Source organism: Crocodylus siamensis, chromosome 2 (assembly GCF_052110815.1).
Source record: "Crocodylus siamensis isolate JL-2025a chromosome 2, ASM5211081v1, whole genome shotgun sequence".
In the NCBI taxonomy this organism is placed as follows: Eukaryota; Metazoa; Chordata; order Crocodylia; family Crocodylidae; genus Crocodylus; species Crocodylus siamensis.
The window spans coordinates 254,896,163-254,910,423 of NC_143396.1; the positions used below are offsets into that span (position 1 = coordinate 254,896,163).

At 42.8% G+C, this 14,261-nt stretch overlaps 2 protein-coding genes across 7 annotated transcripts in view; both read right to left on the reverse strand.

Moving 5' to 3' along the window:
- NGB (neuroglobin) overlaps window positions 1-6,624 on the reverse strand; it is a 35,683-nt gene extending 29,059 nt beyond the window's left edge. The window contains exon 1 of one of the 2 annotated variants that reach the window (XM_090033788.1): window positions 6,510-6,624. The gene's annotated coding sequence lies outside the window, so the exon portion shown is untranslated. The remainder of the gene's footprint in view (window positions 1-6,509) is intronic. The other variant, XM_090033789.1, reaches the window with a different exon arrangement.
- Window positions 1-14,261, reverse strand: part of POMT2 (protein O-mannosyltransferase 2) — a 49,068-nt gene that overhangs the window by 5,048 nt on the left and 29,759 nt on the right. For 2 of the 5 annotated variants that reach the window (XM_090033770.1, XM_090033773.1), the window contains 6 exons: window positions 12,211-12,282; window positions 11,920-11,979; window positions 10,764-10,869; window positions 9,046-9,186; window positions 7,676-7,790; window positions 11-6,959 (listed from right to left, as the gene is read on the reverse strand). In XM_090033770.1, coding sequence (XP_089889896.1) covers window positions 6,854-6,959; window positions 7,676-7,790; window positions 9,046-9,186; window positions 10,764-10,869; window positions 11,920-11,979; window positions 12,211-12,282 — 600 coding nt within the window. In that variant the 3' untranslated portion in view covers window positions 11-6,853. Of the gene's footprint in view, window positions 1-9; window positions 6,960-7,675; window positions 7,791-9,045; window positions 9,187-10,763; window positions 10,870-11,919; window positions 11,980-12,210; window positions 12,283-14,261 lie in introns of those variants that run through there. The other 3 variants (XR_016440353.1, XM_090033772.1, XM_090033771.1) reach the window with 3 other exon arrangements.

Below are 14,261 nucleotides of genomic sequence, written 5' to 3' on the forward strand. Positions count from 1 at the left end.
TGATGATACATTTACATTTTAGATGCCACAGGAATATAGTAAATTATACATCTGCCATATAATTTATCTCACTGCTGCCCTCTCTCTATATTACCATCTCTTTTTTCAGGAAAGAGGACTTCGGTAGACACTGTTCAAGTGAGCATTAACTTGCTTTCCCAAGTGATAGCACAATATCTGTAGACTTGTGCAACAGACCCTTGATATAAGCCGATTAGTCCTTGTTACTACTAAAGCATGTGAGGCATTATCTTGTTCTTCCAGTCTTGGAGAACCCAGTTCTAATTTCCAGCATCTCCCATTAATTTTGTCTTGGGCCTGACCCACAACAGGGGTTCCCATTTGCACTGATCTATGTATTGTTTTTATTTCAGACAAATATCCATTGGGAACAGGATTGAGGGACTGGCTAAATATGAGACCCTGATGGAACAGAAAAAATGCCTCCAGCCAGAGAATGCTTAGGTATCATAGGCAACCTACCAGGAGTCTGAGGGCTGCACCTAATGAGCATGACAGTGTCGCACCAAGTTTTTATAAGCAAACTGAATAGCTATGATGTGGATTTTCTCACAGTAAGATGGGTGAAAAACTGGCTTATGGAACACACCCAAAGAGTGGTGGTGGATGGGTCGGTTTCTCCCTGGAGGGATGTGGGCAGTGGTATCCCCCAAGGCTCTGTCCTGTGACCAGTACTCTTTAATATCTTCATCAGCAATTTGGAGGAAGGTGTTGAAAGCACCTTGTCCAAATTTGCAGATGACACTAAACTATGGGGTGTAGTAAACACACTGGATGGCAGGGAGTGAATTCAGGCAGATTTGGACAGACTGGGAAAGTGGGTGGATCAGAATAGGATGCAATTTAACAAGGATAAATGCAAGGTGTTGCATGTGGGGAGAAAGAATCTCCAACACACCTATAGACTAGGGGGTACCATTCCAAGTAACACAACAGTGGAAAGAGATCCGAGTCCTGGTTGACGCAAAAATGAACATGAGTTGCCAGTGCAACGAGGTAATAAGCAAGGCTAACCACACTTTCTTGCATTAGTAGGTGCATCACAAGCAGGTCTAGGGAGGTGATAATTCCCCTCTATGCGGCACTGGCAAGGCTGCAGATGAAGTACTGCATCCAGTTTTGGGCACCGCACTTCAAGAGGGATGTGGATAACCTTGAGAGGGTTCAGAGGAGGGCTACCTGTATGGTTGAGGGCCTGCAGGTAAGACCCTATGGGGAGAGTGACAGCATGTAGACAGACTGAGGGACCTGAATCTCTTCAGCCTCCGCAAGAGAAGGCTGAGAGGCGATCTTGTGGCTGCCTACAAACTCATCCGGGGGGGGTCAGCAGGGAATAGAGGACACTCTGTTTACCAGGGTGTCCCTTGAGGTTACCAGAAATAATGGCCACAAACAAAAGGAGAAGAGATTTAAATTGGACATAAAGAAGAAATTCTTTACAGTGAGGGATGCCAAAATATGGAATGGGCTTCCAAGGGAGGTGGTGCTTTCCCCTAACCTTGGAGGTGTTCAAGAAGAGATTAGACAGGCATCTGGCTGGGGTTACTTAACCCCAGCACTCTTTCCTGCCTGGAGCAGGGGGTCGGACCCAATGATTTACCAGGTCCCTTCTGACCCCAGAAATCTATGACATCGATGACATCATAGGCTGGGACTTAGCCCCACCAAAATTTTTGTGGCAGCTGGCGACAACAGCAGCACCACAGGGCTGCCATCCCACAGTGCCCAGTGCCTCTCAGCATGCAGCTGTTCCTCTGCCACCACGTACAGCACCAGCATGTGCCAGCCCCACAATGGCTCTGCAGGAAGGAGGAGTGGGGTTCAGCCCCCTCAAATTATATTTTCCCCCACTGCTTATGCATAATATCTCAGACCCATTCCAGCTGCCTTCCACCATAACATGGAAAGACAGTAAATGAAGACTATCAACATCAGTAGTCAATGCTTCATCTTCATCAAAATGCATCCACTCTGCCTCCATGGATGGTGTATTTACGTAAGTATACCACCTGGAATACTGGGAAGCAATGTCTTCTTGAACTTGCACTGAAGCAGCTGGCCCTTCTATGTTAAAAGTTGAAGCTGGCTGTGAGGTGTATTTTGTAGAACATAATCATTACATTTAGGTCACCACTGATATAGGTGTATCCCATTCTCCAATGGATCTCTTGAAAGTTCAGATTGCTGCTGTTTGCGTGGTTGGGAGAGGAGGACAGAAATCAAAATTCAGAAATGAAGTGAACAAGATCTTTGAAAGAAGAGCTATTTATTACAAAACTGAAGTCCATATTTTAGCTCTATTTTTCATTAGTTCCTTTACAAAATTAATTCCTGGTTTAAGTGGACACTCACTCATTCATTTAGTATAGCACACATTTAGCAACCCTAACTGCTCTGCAACAGAAAAGAAGGAGGAGAGTCAAACACAAACACACACACACACACACAGAGTTAATATTAGCAGCATTAGTAAGAAAGGTTCATACTACAGAAGGATGTTACAAAAGTACATATATCATCTTTGTACCTCTAAACTTCTACTCAGTTCTGCATAAAATCAGAGCCCAACCTATTCTCTTAATGTAACATAAACCTGGCTGCCTCCCTACATTTTAAGACCTAACACACACAAAATGGCAGTAACGGCTCCAGCATCAAACTCTCTCCTCTCTCTCACTCAGGCATCACTTGCAATTGTCAACAGCCCATAGCTCTCAAACATGCCGTACGAAGCATATTTAAGAAATAAAGAAACTCAGGGTTAAACATGCTGCCTGGCACTAAGTTCTCCACAGGAGACAGAACCAACTGAGTCCTTGTTTCCTGATTTTCAAGGCTCCCTGAAGGGGCTGGGCATACTGTGGAAGTAGTATGCTTGTCTCTTATCTCTTCCACACCAGGCAGAAAGAATGAACTTCCTGAAACTTTAACATTCTTCATCTCCCAAACTCTCCCCAATACGACACACCTCTGGTCAATTAAATATTGGACACACTTCGAAGGAGGAAGTTCTATCCAGGTCTCCCACTTGGTGGAGATACAAGTCTGTCATAGATTACATGCTCAGGACTTCAGCATGGACATTAGAAGAGAAAAAGGAGTGTTCTAGCGGTACTCATAACTTGTTCATGTATATGCTGCTGGTTATTGCATCCAGACACTGAACCACTAGACTCTACAGTATTTCTGAGCTATAAATAGACATAGTTAAGAAGAATAAATATGAACCCATCTGTTAGCTTCTCTGAAATACTTTGGACAAGAGTCCCGAAGGCCTAGACAAGAAAGACAGTCTCTTCTATGTGAAGATATAAGTTTCACCCTGTGAACTCTGATAATGCTCTTAAAAATCCATTTTTACAGACTTCCAAGAGAAGGAGTGCTGCCTTTGCCAACAGCGTCTGTGACAGGCATTCATTCTCTCAGGAGAATGTAAAGTGGGCATGGCAGCCCAGCCCATGTTGGGGGCAGGCTCAGCTTAATGACTGAAGCAGCAGTACAGAAAGGTGTCCAGTACTGCGGAAAGTGAAGAGAATGAGAAGGGATATAAAAAGCTGGATCCTATTCATTCATTCATTTTGTGCATCAATATGAATTCATCACGTTAAGACTTCAAAAAAAAAAAAAAAATTGCTGTGGACCAGACTGATCTTGGCTTGCCTATTAGTGGGTCTCTGGACTGGGCTAGTGATCAGCACTGTATCGTGTACCTATTAGCTACCCTCTTGAGTGTGAGCTTTCTATATGAAAAAAGCAGTCCCTGAAAAGTTCTTTTCATTCAAATACTTATCAAGACTGTAGCCCTATCCCAAAAGATGAGTTCCTGGCTCTATGGAATTAATCCAGGTACTCTTGCAGGGGAAGACGTGCATACACAGCAGAGAATTCCAACAGAAACCTCAGGTGGATGGGTGGAATGCCTAAGCTATGCTGAATGTGCTTAATGCAAGCCTTTCTACATATCTTCCAAAGACAGAAGAGGCACAAGCACAGGTTTATGATGTAAAGAACAGGAAAGAACAGGAACAGGAATTTCAAAGCCTGCAGATTTCAACAACAGAGCCCAGCCTGGCAAACTTTGAAAAGAACAGTTACTCCAGACAACAGCATATGCAGCCTGAGAAAGCAATAAGAACTAGGCTTCCACATGACTGGTAAAAAGTCTTCAAGGTGAATCTGAATTTATTCCAGAGATGGAAGTGCTAGAACCAAGTAGTGTCCATCAAGGCATTTCAGCCCAGACCCCAAGAAGAAAGTTTAGAGATGGTTTTTGAGAGATCTCCAGTCAAAATATAAGCACTGCAGTCACAGTTCCCTCTAGCAGCACTATACACCCTGCTTCATGTCCTGCACAACTATGGGAGGAGCGTCCATGTTGACTGCAAGAGGAAGACAAATCACTCCATTTTGCAGGTCCCATGCTCGCTTTAGGCTCAACAATGGCTTCAGTTTTCCAACAGACAAATATTTAGAGTCAGATCCTCAGCTGTGGTAAATCACCATTTCTCTATTCAAGACAATCAAGTTCCTTCAGTTTATATTGACCTTCCAGCCCAGAGACTGCTTCCTAGACTTACACCCATTGAAAGGTTGGATGCTGGAGGGAATCTTTGTATTTGTATATAGTCCCTTTCATACCCTAGCTCAAAGGGTAAAAGAATCCAGTCTGGGGCTGAGTGACACTATAGGATATGTAAAATTTTCTTCAGAGCATATCTCATGCTGCACAGGGTACAAAAGGGCCAAGAAGTGACTTAACTTTTGTGCCAGAGTTAGAGTCCCAGTGCAAGCCATGCAAACTGCTGGTATCAAAGACAAATAGTTCCTTGTCTGTATTGAATCTGGAGCCTAGAAGCTAGCAGGGAAAATGAGTTAGGCACAATTTGTTGCTATCAAACAATCCCAAGCTGAGCCACAACTCCAAGAAAATCTCTCACTGCTGCAAGAGAAACAGGAGTCATTATCAAGGAACAAAGCAGGATCAATTTTTCACTGTTCCTGAAGTTTTACCCCTCTACATCCGCTGGAGTAACAAAGATTCCTAAAACATCATCTAGCTAAAATGTGTAAACTATCTTTGGGACTTTATCTATAAAGATACCCACCCTTCCTTGCTTCTCAATAGCCAGGTGCTAGTTTGCTGCCATCGGTGTCTAAATCAACACTAAGTCATCACTGGTGGGAGTGCCTTGCATCAATCCTCTCCTTCCATGAGCCCTTGAAGGCACTGCAGACCCGATAGCAATGGGATCCCCCGCAGAGAAAATACATGTTCACAATATCAGAAATGCCATCACTAAAGGTATAAGATGCCCCATCATGTTACCACAAATGCAGCAATGCAACACCTGCCTATCATACTGCCACAAGCTGACTATCCATAGCCACTCTTTTAGCTCCCATCAGGACCTGGGGATCCTTTCAACCCTCTCCCTTGTCCTTTCCTACACATCATCTTTATGCAGCCCTGCTTTGGCCAGAGGGCAGCACTTCCTACCATTGCAAATAAAAAGGGATCATTAAACCCAATATCTAATTAGTGTAATGATCCCCTACCAGGAATTATCAGCAAGGGGTTAACTCAAAAAACATCAATTCCATACCAGTGGAGCTCGTAGCAGTAGTAGGCTCTTACCTTTCTTTGCAAGTCAACCTCTAGAGGAGGATGTGACACTCTAAGCTAGCTTGTTACAATAGCAAGCAACCGCTTAACAGAATACTTCTTCATTTCCTTTGTTAAAGGGAAATGACAGCAAGTCTGAACTGAGCCTCAGCCTACTATGCATCTAGACCATCTAGACAGCTTTGCAGATGCCACATTCATTAAGATGATGCCTTTGCCTCTCTGCATAAAGCACAGTTGCTAACAGTGAAGCTGCTGGGATCAAAGTACAAATGTGAGCTGCAGGCAAGGTTTCTAACTTATCATTCAGTCTCAAGGGGATAGGTCCTTACATGATAGAACCCAGGGCAGGAAATAAAAAACCTACTGTTTCCACTGTAATTATCTTTGGAGCTTCTAAGCAACTTGAGCCTGATTTGTAAAAGTGCTGAGGCAGAACAGTCTGGCTTGTAGCAGAGGTTTTCCAGGTAACTACCCAGCTACTACAGTTGATGGTTACAGGGGTCCAGAAAGAAAAGCAATATAATGGGATAAGCAATCTTTACCTCCTCTGTCTGTAAAATGGCCTGGGAAATAGACAAGGCACAATGGCTGACACTTTGTGTCTGGCAGGTTCAGTATCAGATCAGTGAAATGGAAAGCATCAGGGCAAAGTGTTATTCAGACATTTGCTGACATTTACATAAACCTTTTTAAAAAAATCCACTGCCATAATGTTAAAAATGAAAAGATCTTTAGTGTGTCTGGGCATTGTGCATTCTAGTCAGTTCTTTCCTGCATTAAAGTGATCCTCATGAGCAAAGACAAACAGACACATATACACACAACCTCTAGCATATACAAATACACAAATCTTTCGACTCACTCTGATGTGACTGCAGGACAGGACACAGTTGCTTGAACATAAAGAGTTCTGTATTGCCCAAATGACCCTGGTTTTAAAGCAGCAGATGTTCCAAAGAAACAGACTCAAGCCACCAATTCTGTATGTTCTTTCTCAGAGCACCCTGTTTGTGATATCCCAACTCTGCCAAGACAATCTGTGCAAACCAATACTGACACAGTGGGTCACTGAGGGAAGCAGGTTCCTCCAAGTTCTCCAGAGTGGATATTTTGCAGCCACTTGCCTCTAAATGCCCCTGAATCAGCATAACACTTAGCAATTCTTGCATTTTTAATTCCCTTGTTCCAGGTTGCTTCTTGATGGGTCTAGAATTCCCATGATTCCAACCACCTCAGTCCTGCCATTGGGCTGTTGGGATCTGAGGCCATGGGTCCTACCATCCCATAGGACAAAGGATGGAAGAGGTAGAAGCTGTGAAAAGAACCCAGACAAATCTGTCAGTTTGATTAAGTGCATAATGTTCAGTCCTAGGTGACAGCAATAGCCAAGTCTTAATAAAGGACAAACGGGTGCTTTCAAACAGGGCTGCTCTAAACTCCACTTAGGATCCTCTCACTGTTTCTCAGCAAGATTAGTATACACAGGTGTATGACTTAAAACTAACACACCTCTTTCTTGGGAAAAATAATTCAGGAGCAGGGCAAGGTAATGAAACTTACAGAAACATTTATTTAATCTGTATTTGAAGTACAGCATACAGTCTGGCACCATTTGGGGTGGTGACCAGAGTATGTATCTACTAAACTGAGAGGATAAAGCAGGGGTAGGCAAAATGCGGCCCAGGGCTGGATGCAGCCTGCCAGGCCATTCTATTTGGCCTGCGGGTCCCCTATAAATTTAGAAAATTAATATATATCTGCCCCTGGCTGCCTGTCATGTGGCCCTCGATGGCTTGCCAAAACTCAGTAAGTGGCCCTCTACACAAAATAACTGCCCAACCCTAGGATAAAGGGAGACTACCTTGATACAAGGGTGTGGATCCATCAAACTCTAGGGTTAAAGAAAGAGAGTCTCTATTATGAATTCATAGAAGGGATGAAAGGCTAAATGATTAAAATGACACTACGCCAAGTAGCCAAAGGTTCCTCTGAGACAATGGGTGATTTATATGGAGAACTGGCTCTCACCTGTAGACAATGAGCAGAACTAGTGTCAACACCCCACATGTATACACCTTCCAAGCCATAGTGCTGGACAGTAAGTGCCCAGTGCAGAATTTCAGTAGTGTATCCCACGTAATTCCTAGGAAAAGGAAAAAAACCTCAAAACTCATAGGTAGAGGTATTATACAGAAAGCCAGGGAACAGACATGTAGGCAGAGAGAGTTGCATGCAGGCACTGAAAAATCGTGCTTGCTATATTCAGTCATGATACAATACTAATAAAGACTAATAAGATCAAAGGATAATTCTATTCTTATAGACAAATATCTTGTAAACCTTCAGCACTTGATGTTCAGGTTTCTCTCCCCTGATTTTCCTAATCTTTTCATTGCAATAAATGTGTTATATTAGTCCTGACAGGTAGTGGTAGAAAAGCTCAAAATTACATAAATCCAAATTACCATCTTTTTCCTCCTGTCCTCCATTTCAAGTGCAACATGATTTTAGTAGCTGAAGGCTCATGTACTACAAGGTAAGAGATTAATGTTTTATAACATTTGAGAACAAGAGTTTCCAGTTTACAAAGGCATTAAGCTTTATTCTTTAGCAATTCTCAAGACTCTGGCTGCCAAAATGATGTTGGAAGTAAACTGGAATTAACAGTAGTATTTAGCATATATTTTATGGTAATACTTAGGGAAGCACAGAAGATGTCAAGTCCCCACAGTACTAAGTGCTGTACAGACACAGAGTAAGAGACAGTCCAACCCTGAAGAGCCCACAGTCTAAACAGACAACACAGATAAAGCGTAGGTGATAGAGTCAAGAAGTGAAATGACTTGCCAAAGGTCACACAAGAGGACAATGTAACACACAGAACAGAAGACACATCTCCAAAATCCCAGTCAAATCTTCTATTGACTAGATAACACAGCCTCTGCAGGGGCAAATCAAGTTGCCTAGGGGTTTAAATTGCAACATGAGAGATTTAAGTTAGATATTAGGAAGAACCTTCTAATGACAAGGAACAGATGACTGTGACAGAGTCCCTACAGAAATTGTAGGATCTCCATCACTGTTAGTTTAAGTACAGGTTAGATAATTTTCTTCTCAGGTATTTTAGATGGGGATGATCCTGCCTTGAACAGGGTGTTGGACTAGACCTCCTACAGTCCCTTCTAGCCTTACTTTTATATAATACCAACATAATGACACAACCATAAGGTACAATGTTTCAGGCTGCTAGGGTAAAAAAATCCACTTTGAACCAGTCAATATTTTAATACTTTTTAAACCAGTTATTTGAAAGGGAAAAAAATTGATCTCTTTGAGTTATGTCACTTTAAAAATGCTCCATCTAACTGAATTTCTCTTCTTCTCCTGGCAGTACTTACCTGTCAACATGCTGGAGAAAAGCATTGCAGGAAAGTAATGATGAAAGTACAGGACTCTGCCCATCATGAAGAAAGGGAGATAATGAAGGAGCCAACCCAGCATAATCTGCCCTCCACCTTGCAATAAGACTTGGAAGAGCTCTGAAACAAACACACACAGACTTCCTTCACTCGGTGAACTTCACAATTATGGTTCTACTTTGCATACTCTGTATCTTCTAACAGTCAGAATATGAACAGTGCTAGGAGCGGCAAGAACAATCTAAGCAGAAGGCTGTCTTCTTCCTTGGGAGCAGTTCCAAGGCTCTCCACACCTTCCCACCTGGAATACCCATGCAAAATCTTAAAACACCACCAATTCTCTGATGCATAAAGGTCACAGTCTTGAAGGATATATTGGGGACCTTAAAAGACCTGCTCATTGATCTGGCTGGTCTACCAACCTGCAGATCAGTATGGAGCAGGTCTACAGTGGCTCGAGACATCAGTCCAAACCAGTGATGCCCAACTCATCTGGCCCCATGGGACAGATGAGTGAAACAGGGTCAGACTACAGGCCCAATCCAGTGCACAGGTTCAGTCTGTGAGCCCAATCTGGCATGTAGAGCCACACCATCTCACCCACAGGGCTTTCCATGGGTCCAGAAATTTGGTGGCGAGACAAGTGGTAGATATATCTTCATCACCCCTGGCCTATATGAAACTTCACTCTCCAATCTCTCTTGCATACAATCTGCCAGGCCCGTGATAAGTACATGCTATGAAGGAAGTAGAACGAACAACAGAATATCATCGCATCACCTTGGCTGACAGTACGAGAGACCATAGACACCAACCTGCCCTGGCACATTTCCTGAACCCTACATGTGAAAACTGATTTTCAGTATCAATAGTAGTAATACTCAAATACAAGTGACAGTCATTATTAATATGCTTAACATCAGCTTCATCAAGCCACTGCCTAAATAGGACTGTGGTCTGGTGTTTAGAACACAGGAAAGGGATTAGAAGACCTAAATTAGGTTTCCAATGAACTCACCATGTGACCTTAGCTAAAATAATTTTGAGTCTGGATCCCTCTCCCCTGAACCTTTTCTATAGGCAAACCTTGGCTTATGTCACCAAGCTGCTGTAAGACTTGATCTCTAAGGCTCTGTAAAGGGCTCTGCAACCTACAGAGAAGGCAGCATGGAAAACAAAGAGCTTTTAATATACACTTACTAGTTTTGATTCTAACAGCTCCCTACTGGGCACCAGCAAGCGTGCTTCATTTTAACAGGGATGCATAATATTAAATACAGCATGTGTCACAGAATCATAAAGCAAGATGAATTCAATTGAACCATCTCCCCTGGGTCAAACTGATCCCTTTCCCTTGGAGCTCACCACAAGATGCTGAACTGGATGCAATCATTGAATTAAATACATGACCTCAAGAGGTCAAACCACAGGTTCAGAATGGTCCTCTCCAGCTTGCATAAAATGAGTCTCTCTCTTTTTCTTGACATTTACCTCATTCCAATAGTAAGCTTTAGTACTTCTACAACCATATGTAATTTAAATATTTATACAGGTTCTAGTTGAACATATATTGTTCAATTGCTGAGACCCATGATACAGCAGATACATGTTCCATGATATAAGGGATATGAGGAGCTTTCCTGTACCGTGAACATATAAATGTACAAATGCAGTAGGTGTGGGAGAGTTGGCCTCACCTCTGTGTTCAGTCATCTGCTGAACTCCCCTCTTCATGGCCACAGCGGTGGAAGTTGTCATTAGGAAGTACACTCCGATAGTGACTAGATTCAGCCACCAGACTACCTGAATGGGAAAGACAGATGTTTCATAGTTGGTAGGGTCGGAAGGGACCTAAGCAGGTCATCAAGTCCAACCCCCTGCCATGGGCAGGAAAGAATGCTGGGGTCAAACGACCCTGGCAAGGTAAATGTCTAGCCTCCTTTTGAAGATCCCCAGGGTAGAGGCGAGCACCACTTCCCTAGGAAGTTGGTTCCAGCTCCTAGCTGCCTTGACTGTAAAGTAGTCCCTCCTGATGTCTAGCCTGAACCTACTCTCAGTCAGCTTACGGCCGTTATTCCTTGTAACTCCTGGTAGTGCTCAGGGGAACAGGGACTCTCCCATTGCCTGCTGGTCCCCCTTGGCAAGTTTGTAGGTGGCCACCAGATCCCCTCTCAGCCTTCTTTTGTGGAGGCTGACCAGGTTCAGGCCCCATAGTCTCTCCTCATAGGGCATGATCAGGGGGCAGCAGGGTAGGCGAGTAGCCTTCCTCTGGACCCTCTCTATGCCATCCACATCCCTCCTGAAGCGTGACGCCCAGAACTGAATGCAGTACTCCAACTGTAGCCTGACCAATGTCGCATACAGGGGGAGGATCACCCCCTTAGACCTGCTCGTGATGCATCTATGGACGCATGACAAGGTGTGTTTAGCTTTCCTGACTGTGTTCCCACATTGGCGGCCCATGTTCATTTTGGAATCAACAGTGACTCCAAGATCCTTTTCTGCCTCTGTGCTGACAAGAGGGGTGTTCCCCAGCCTGTAGGTATGCTGCTGGTTCTTCCTCCCCAGGTGCAATACCTTGCACTTGTCCGTACTGAAACCCATCCTATTCTCATCCACCCACCTCTGTAACCTGTCCAGATCTAGTTGTAAAGATGTCTGGGTTCTTAGGAAGACTGTGAAGTGGTAGTAAGTGCATAAGACATGACAAGAAAGTGCTAAATGCAACCACACAACAGGAGTAGGAAAGAGCAACTAGAAAGGAGAAAGAGTAGGGAGCCTGTCTTTAGAAAAGAGAGAACTTAATATTTGTGAAAGGCACTTCCTTTGTTTTGCAAAAATGCCCCAACTTACTGGGTTTCCCAGCAAATAAACCCGATAATCTGTCTCATTGATGCCAGAAAAACGCAGGCCCTAAGGAGAAAGAGATCAGAAAATGAGGGAAGATTAGGTTATCTGTTGAGCCTGTATCTATCGTCATCCTTATAGAGATAGTGACACAGCTGAGAAGAATCCTTTCCCTTGTCCAAATTATTTGAGCTCTGCCCAAAATAATGTCCACACCATCTTCATTTTAATAAAGAGATACTCTACCCCAATCTAAAGCATTTTCAACCAGACAGAAAAGTGGGTTTATCAACATACCTGGTAATTGATAGGCCAGTGCCACGGTTTGGATGTGACTTCATTCTCCTTTGGTTTCAGGCCACTATTTCCCTATGGGAAGTTGAAAGGAAAATTACTATAAATCATACTCTTCCTCAAGGGAGTTGTTCAGGAACACAGGAAAGTTGTTCTGTTCTCAGATGTATTCACACATGTGCAGAAGCAAATATTCTGATTACACCCTTTTAGAAATACTCAGATTTGAGTGTTGGATCCCGCTGGAGCTACCACATTCCTCTGTGGAACAGTCTCTTCTAGAAAAAATTCCCACAGCTATATCAATTAACAGCAAGTCACATCATTCTCTCATCACAAGGGCTTTTGTTTGGGCTCTTCCTTTCACTAGCATACAGTCATGTAAAAAAATGTTCTGAAAACTGAATCATGCTCCAGTAATGAAATGACAAGCTGGCCCAGAAGTCAGTATGAGATGCCCAGCTCAGGTCCTCATCCCTGATGTATTGCCGCCTATGCGGGAGCCTCACTAAGCCCATCATGTACAGAACACAGAGGAGACAGATTTGAATTGGGACCTTCCCAGTAACATCAAACCAAACATTAGATTTCATGAGCACCTGAAGGTTAGGCAGGCCAAGCACAGAGCTTAACAGTAACAACCATCACTGACTATGGCCCAAGTGAGGTGGCAAGATAGGTACTACACAATAACTCACCATTCTGGGTCATAAAACTACAGGTCATTTGCATGGGTTTATGTGAAATAACAATTAATGGCAGCGGTTATAATTCACTATAATTTCAGAATGGGAGTGAAAAAACATTTGACATTTTGAGACACACACAGGCAAAGCTCTATATGCACACACGCACAAGTAAGAAACTATAGCAAGTGATGATTCTCAGCAGAACTCCTGCTACCTCAAGTGGTCATCTCGAGTAACCTCATCATCAAAAACAAGGCTAAGTTTAACCGGATTTATGCCATAAATTCAGAGACCAGTTGACACTTGATTAGAAGTAGAAAGTTAGAAACTAGATTCAGGACTGTCAGTCTAACACAGACCAAGGTACTTTGTATGCCTGACCACTGGCACCAGCAGAATAGGGAGCTCATTATTCACAGGCTTACATTTATAACCAGAAGAGACCATCAAATTATATTATCTGACCTCTAGCATGTCACAGGCCCATAAGTTTCTCTAGTACCCTTACAATGACCTTTATAAATTGTGTTCAACTAAAATAACTTCCAAAAAGGCATCAGTTCTTAATCTACAGATAATCAAAAGGAGAATCCACTATTTATTTTGGCAGTTTATTCCAGTGATTAAATTATACTTACTGCTAAAATGTATGTCTCATTTCCAGTTGGAATGTTTTTTGGCTTTATCTTCTAGCCATTGGTTTGTTATACTAAATAACCCCTTAATACCTGTTTTTCACTCTGCATGAAGCTACTTATACAATTTAATCAAGTCACCTCATTCTTTTTGACAAGCTAAACAGATTTTTATTTTATTCTCTCACTGTATGTTATTTTCTCTAGCTTGCAAATTCCTTGTCTCTCCTATGTACTCTTCCCAATTTTTCAGCATACTTCTTTAAAAAGTAGACAGCAGAACCATACACAACATTCTGGTATCAGTCTCACCACTGTATAATGCAAGCAAAAAATGCCTCCCAACTGCTTACTCCTCCCCTGTTTATACATCCAAGGATCATGTGCCTTTTTATCACAGCACTGCACTCTGTGCTCAAATTTTGTTGCTTGTCCATCATGTCTCCTACATCCATTTCTAAGCAAACATATTCAGAAAAGAATTACCCTGAACTATTTAATGATGTTAAAGCCCAACAACTCTCACCAGTCAAAGTATTGATATTTTGATGTGTTTCTCTCTTGGCAGTCATTATTATCTTTGCATATCTTGATGTGTCAAAGGGAGTCAGTCCCCCCAGAATCTGACAGCTATAGAAGGATGAAAATCAAAGCACTGATTTAAGTACCTTCCCTAAAAAAAGGGACAGAACCCAAAGGAAATCTATAAATATATGGTAGGGAGGATGTC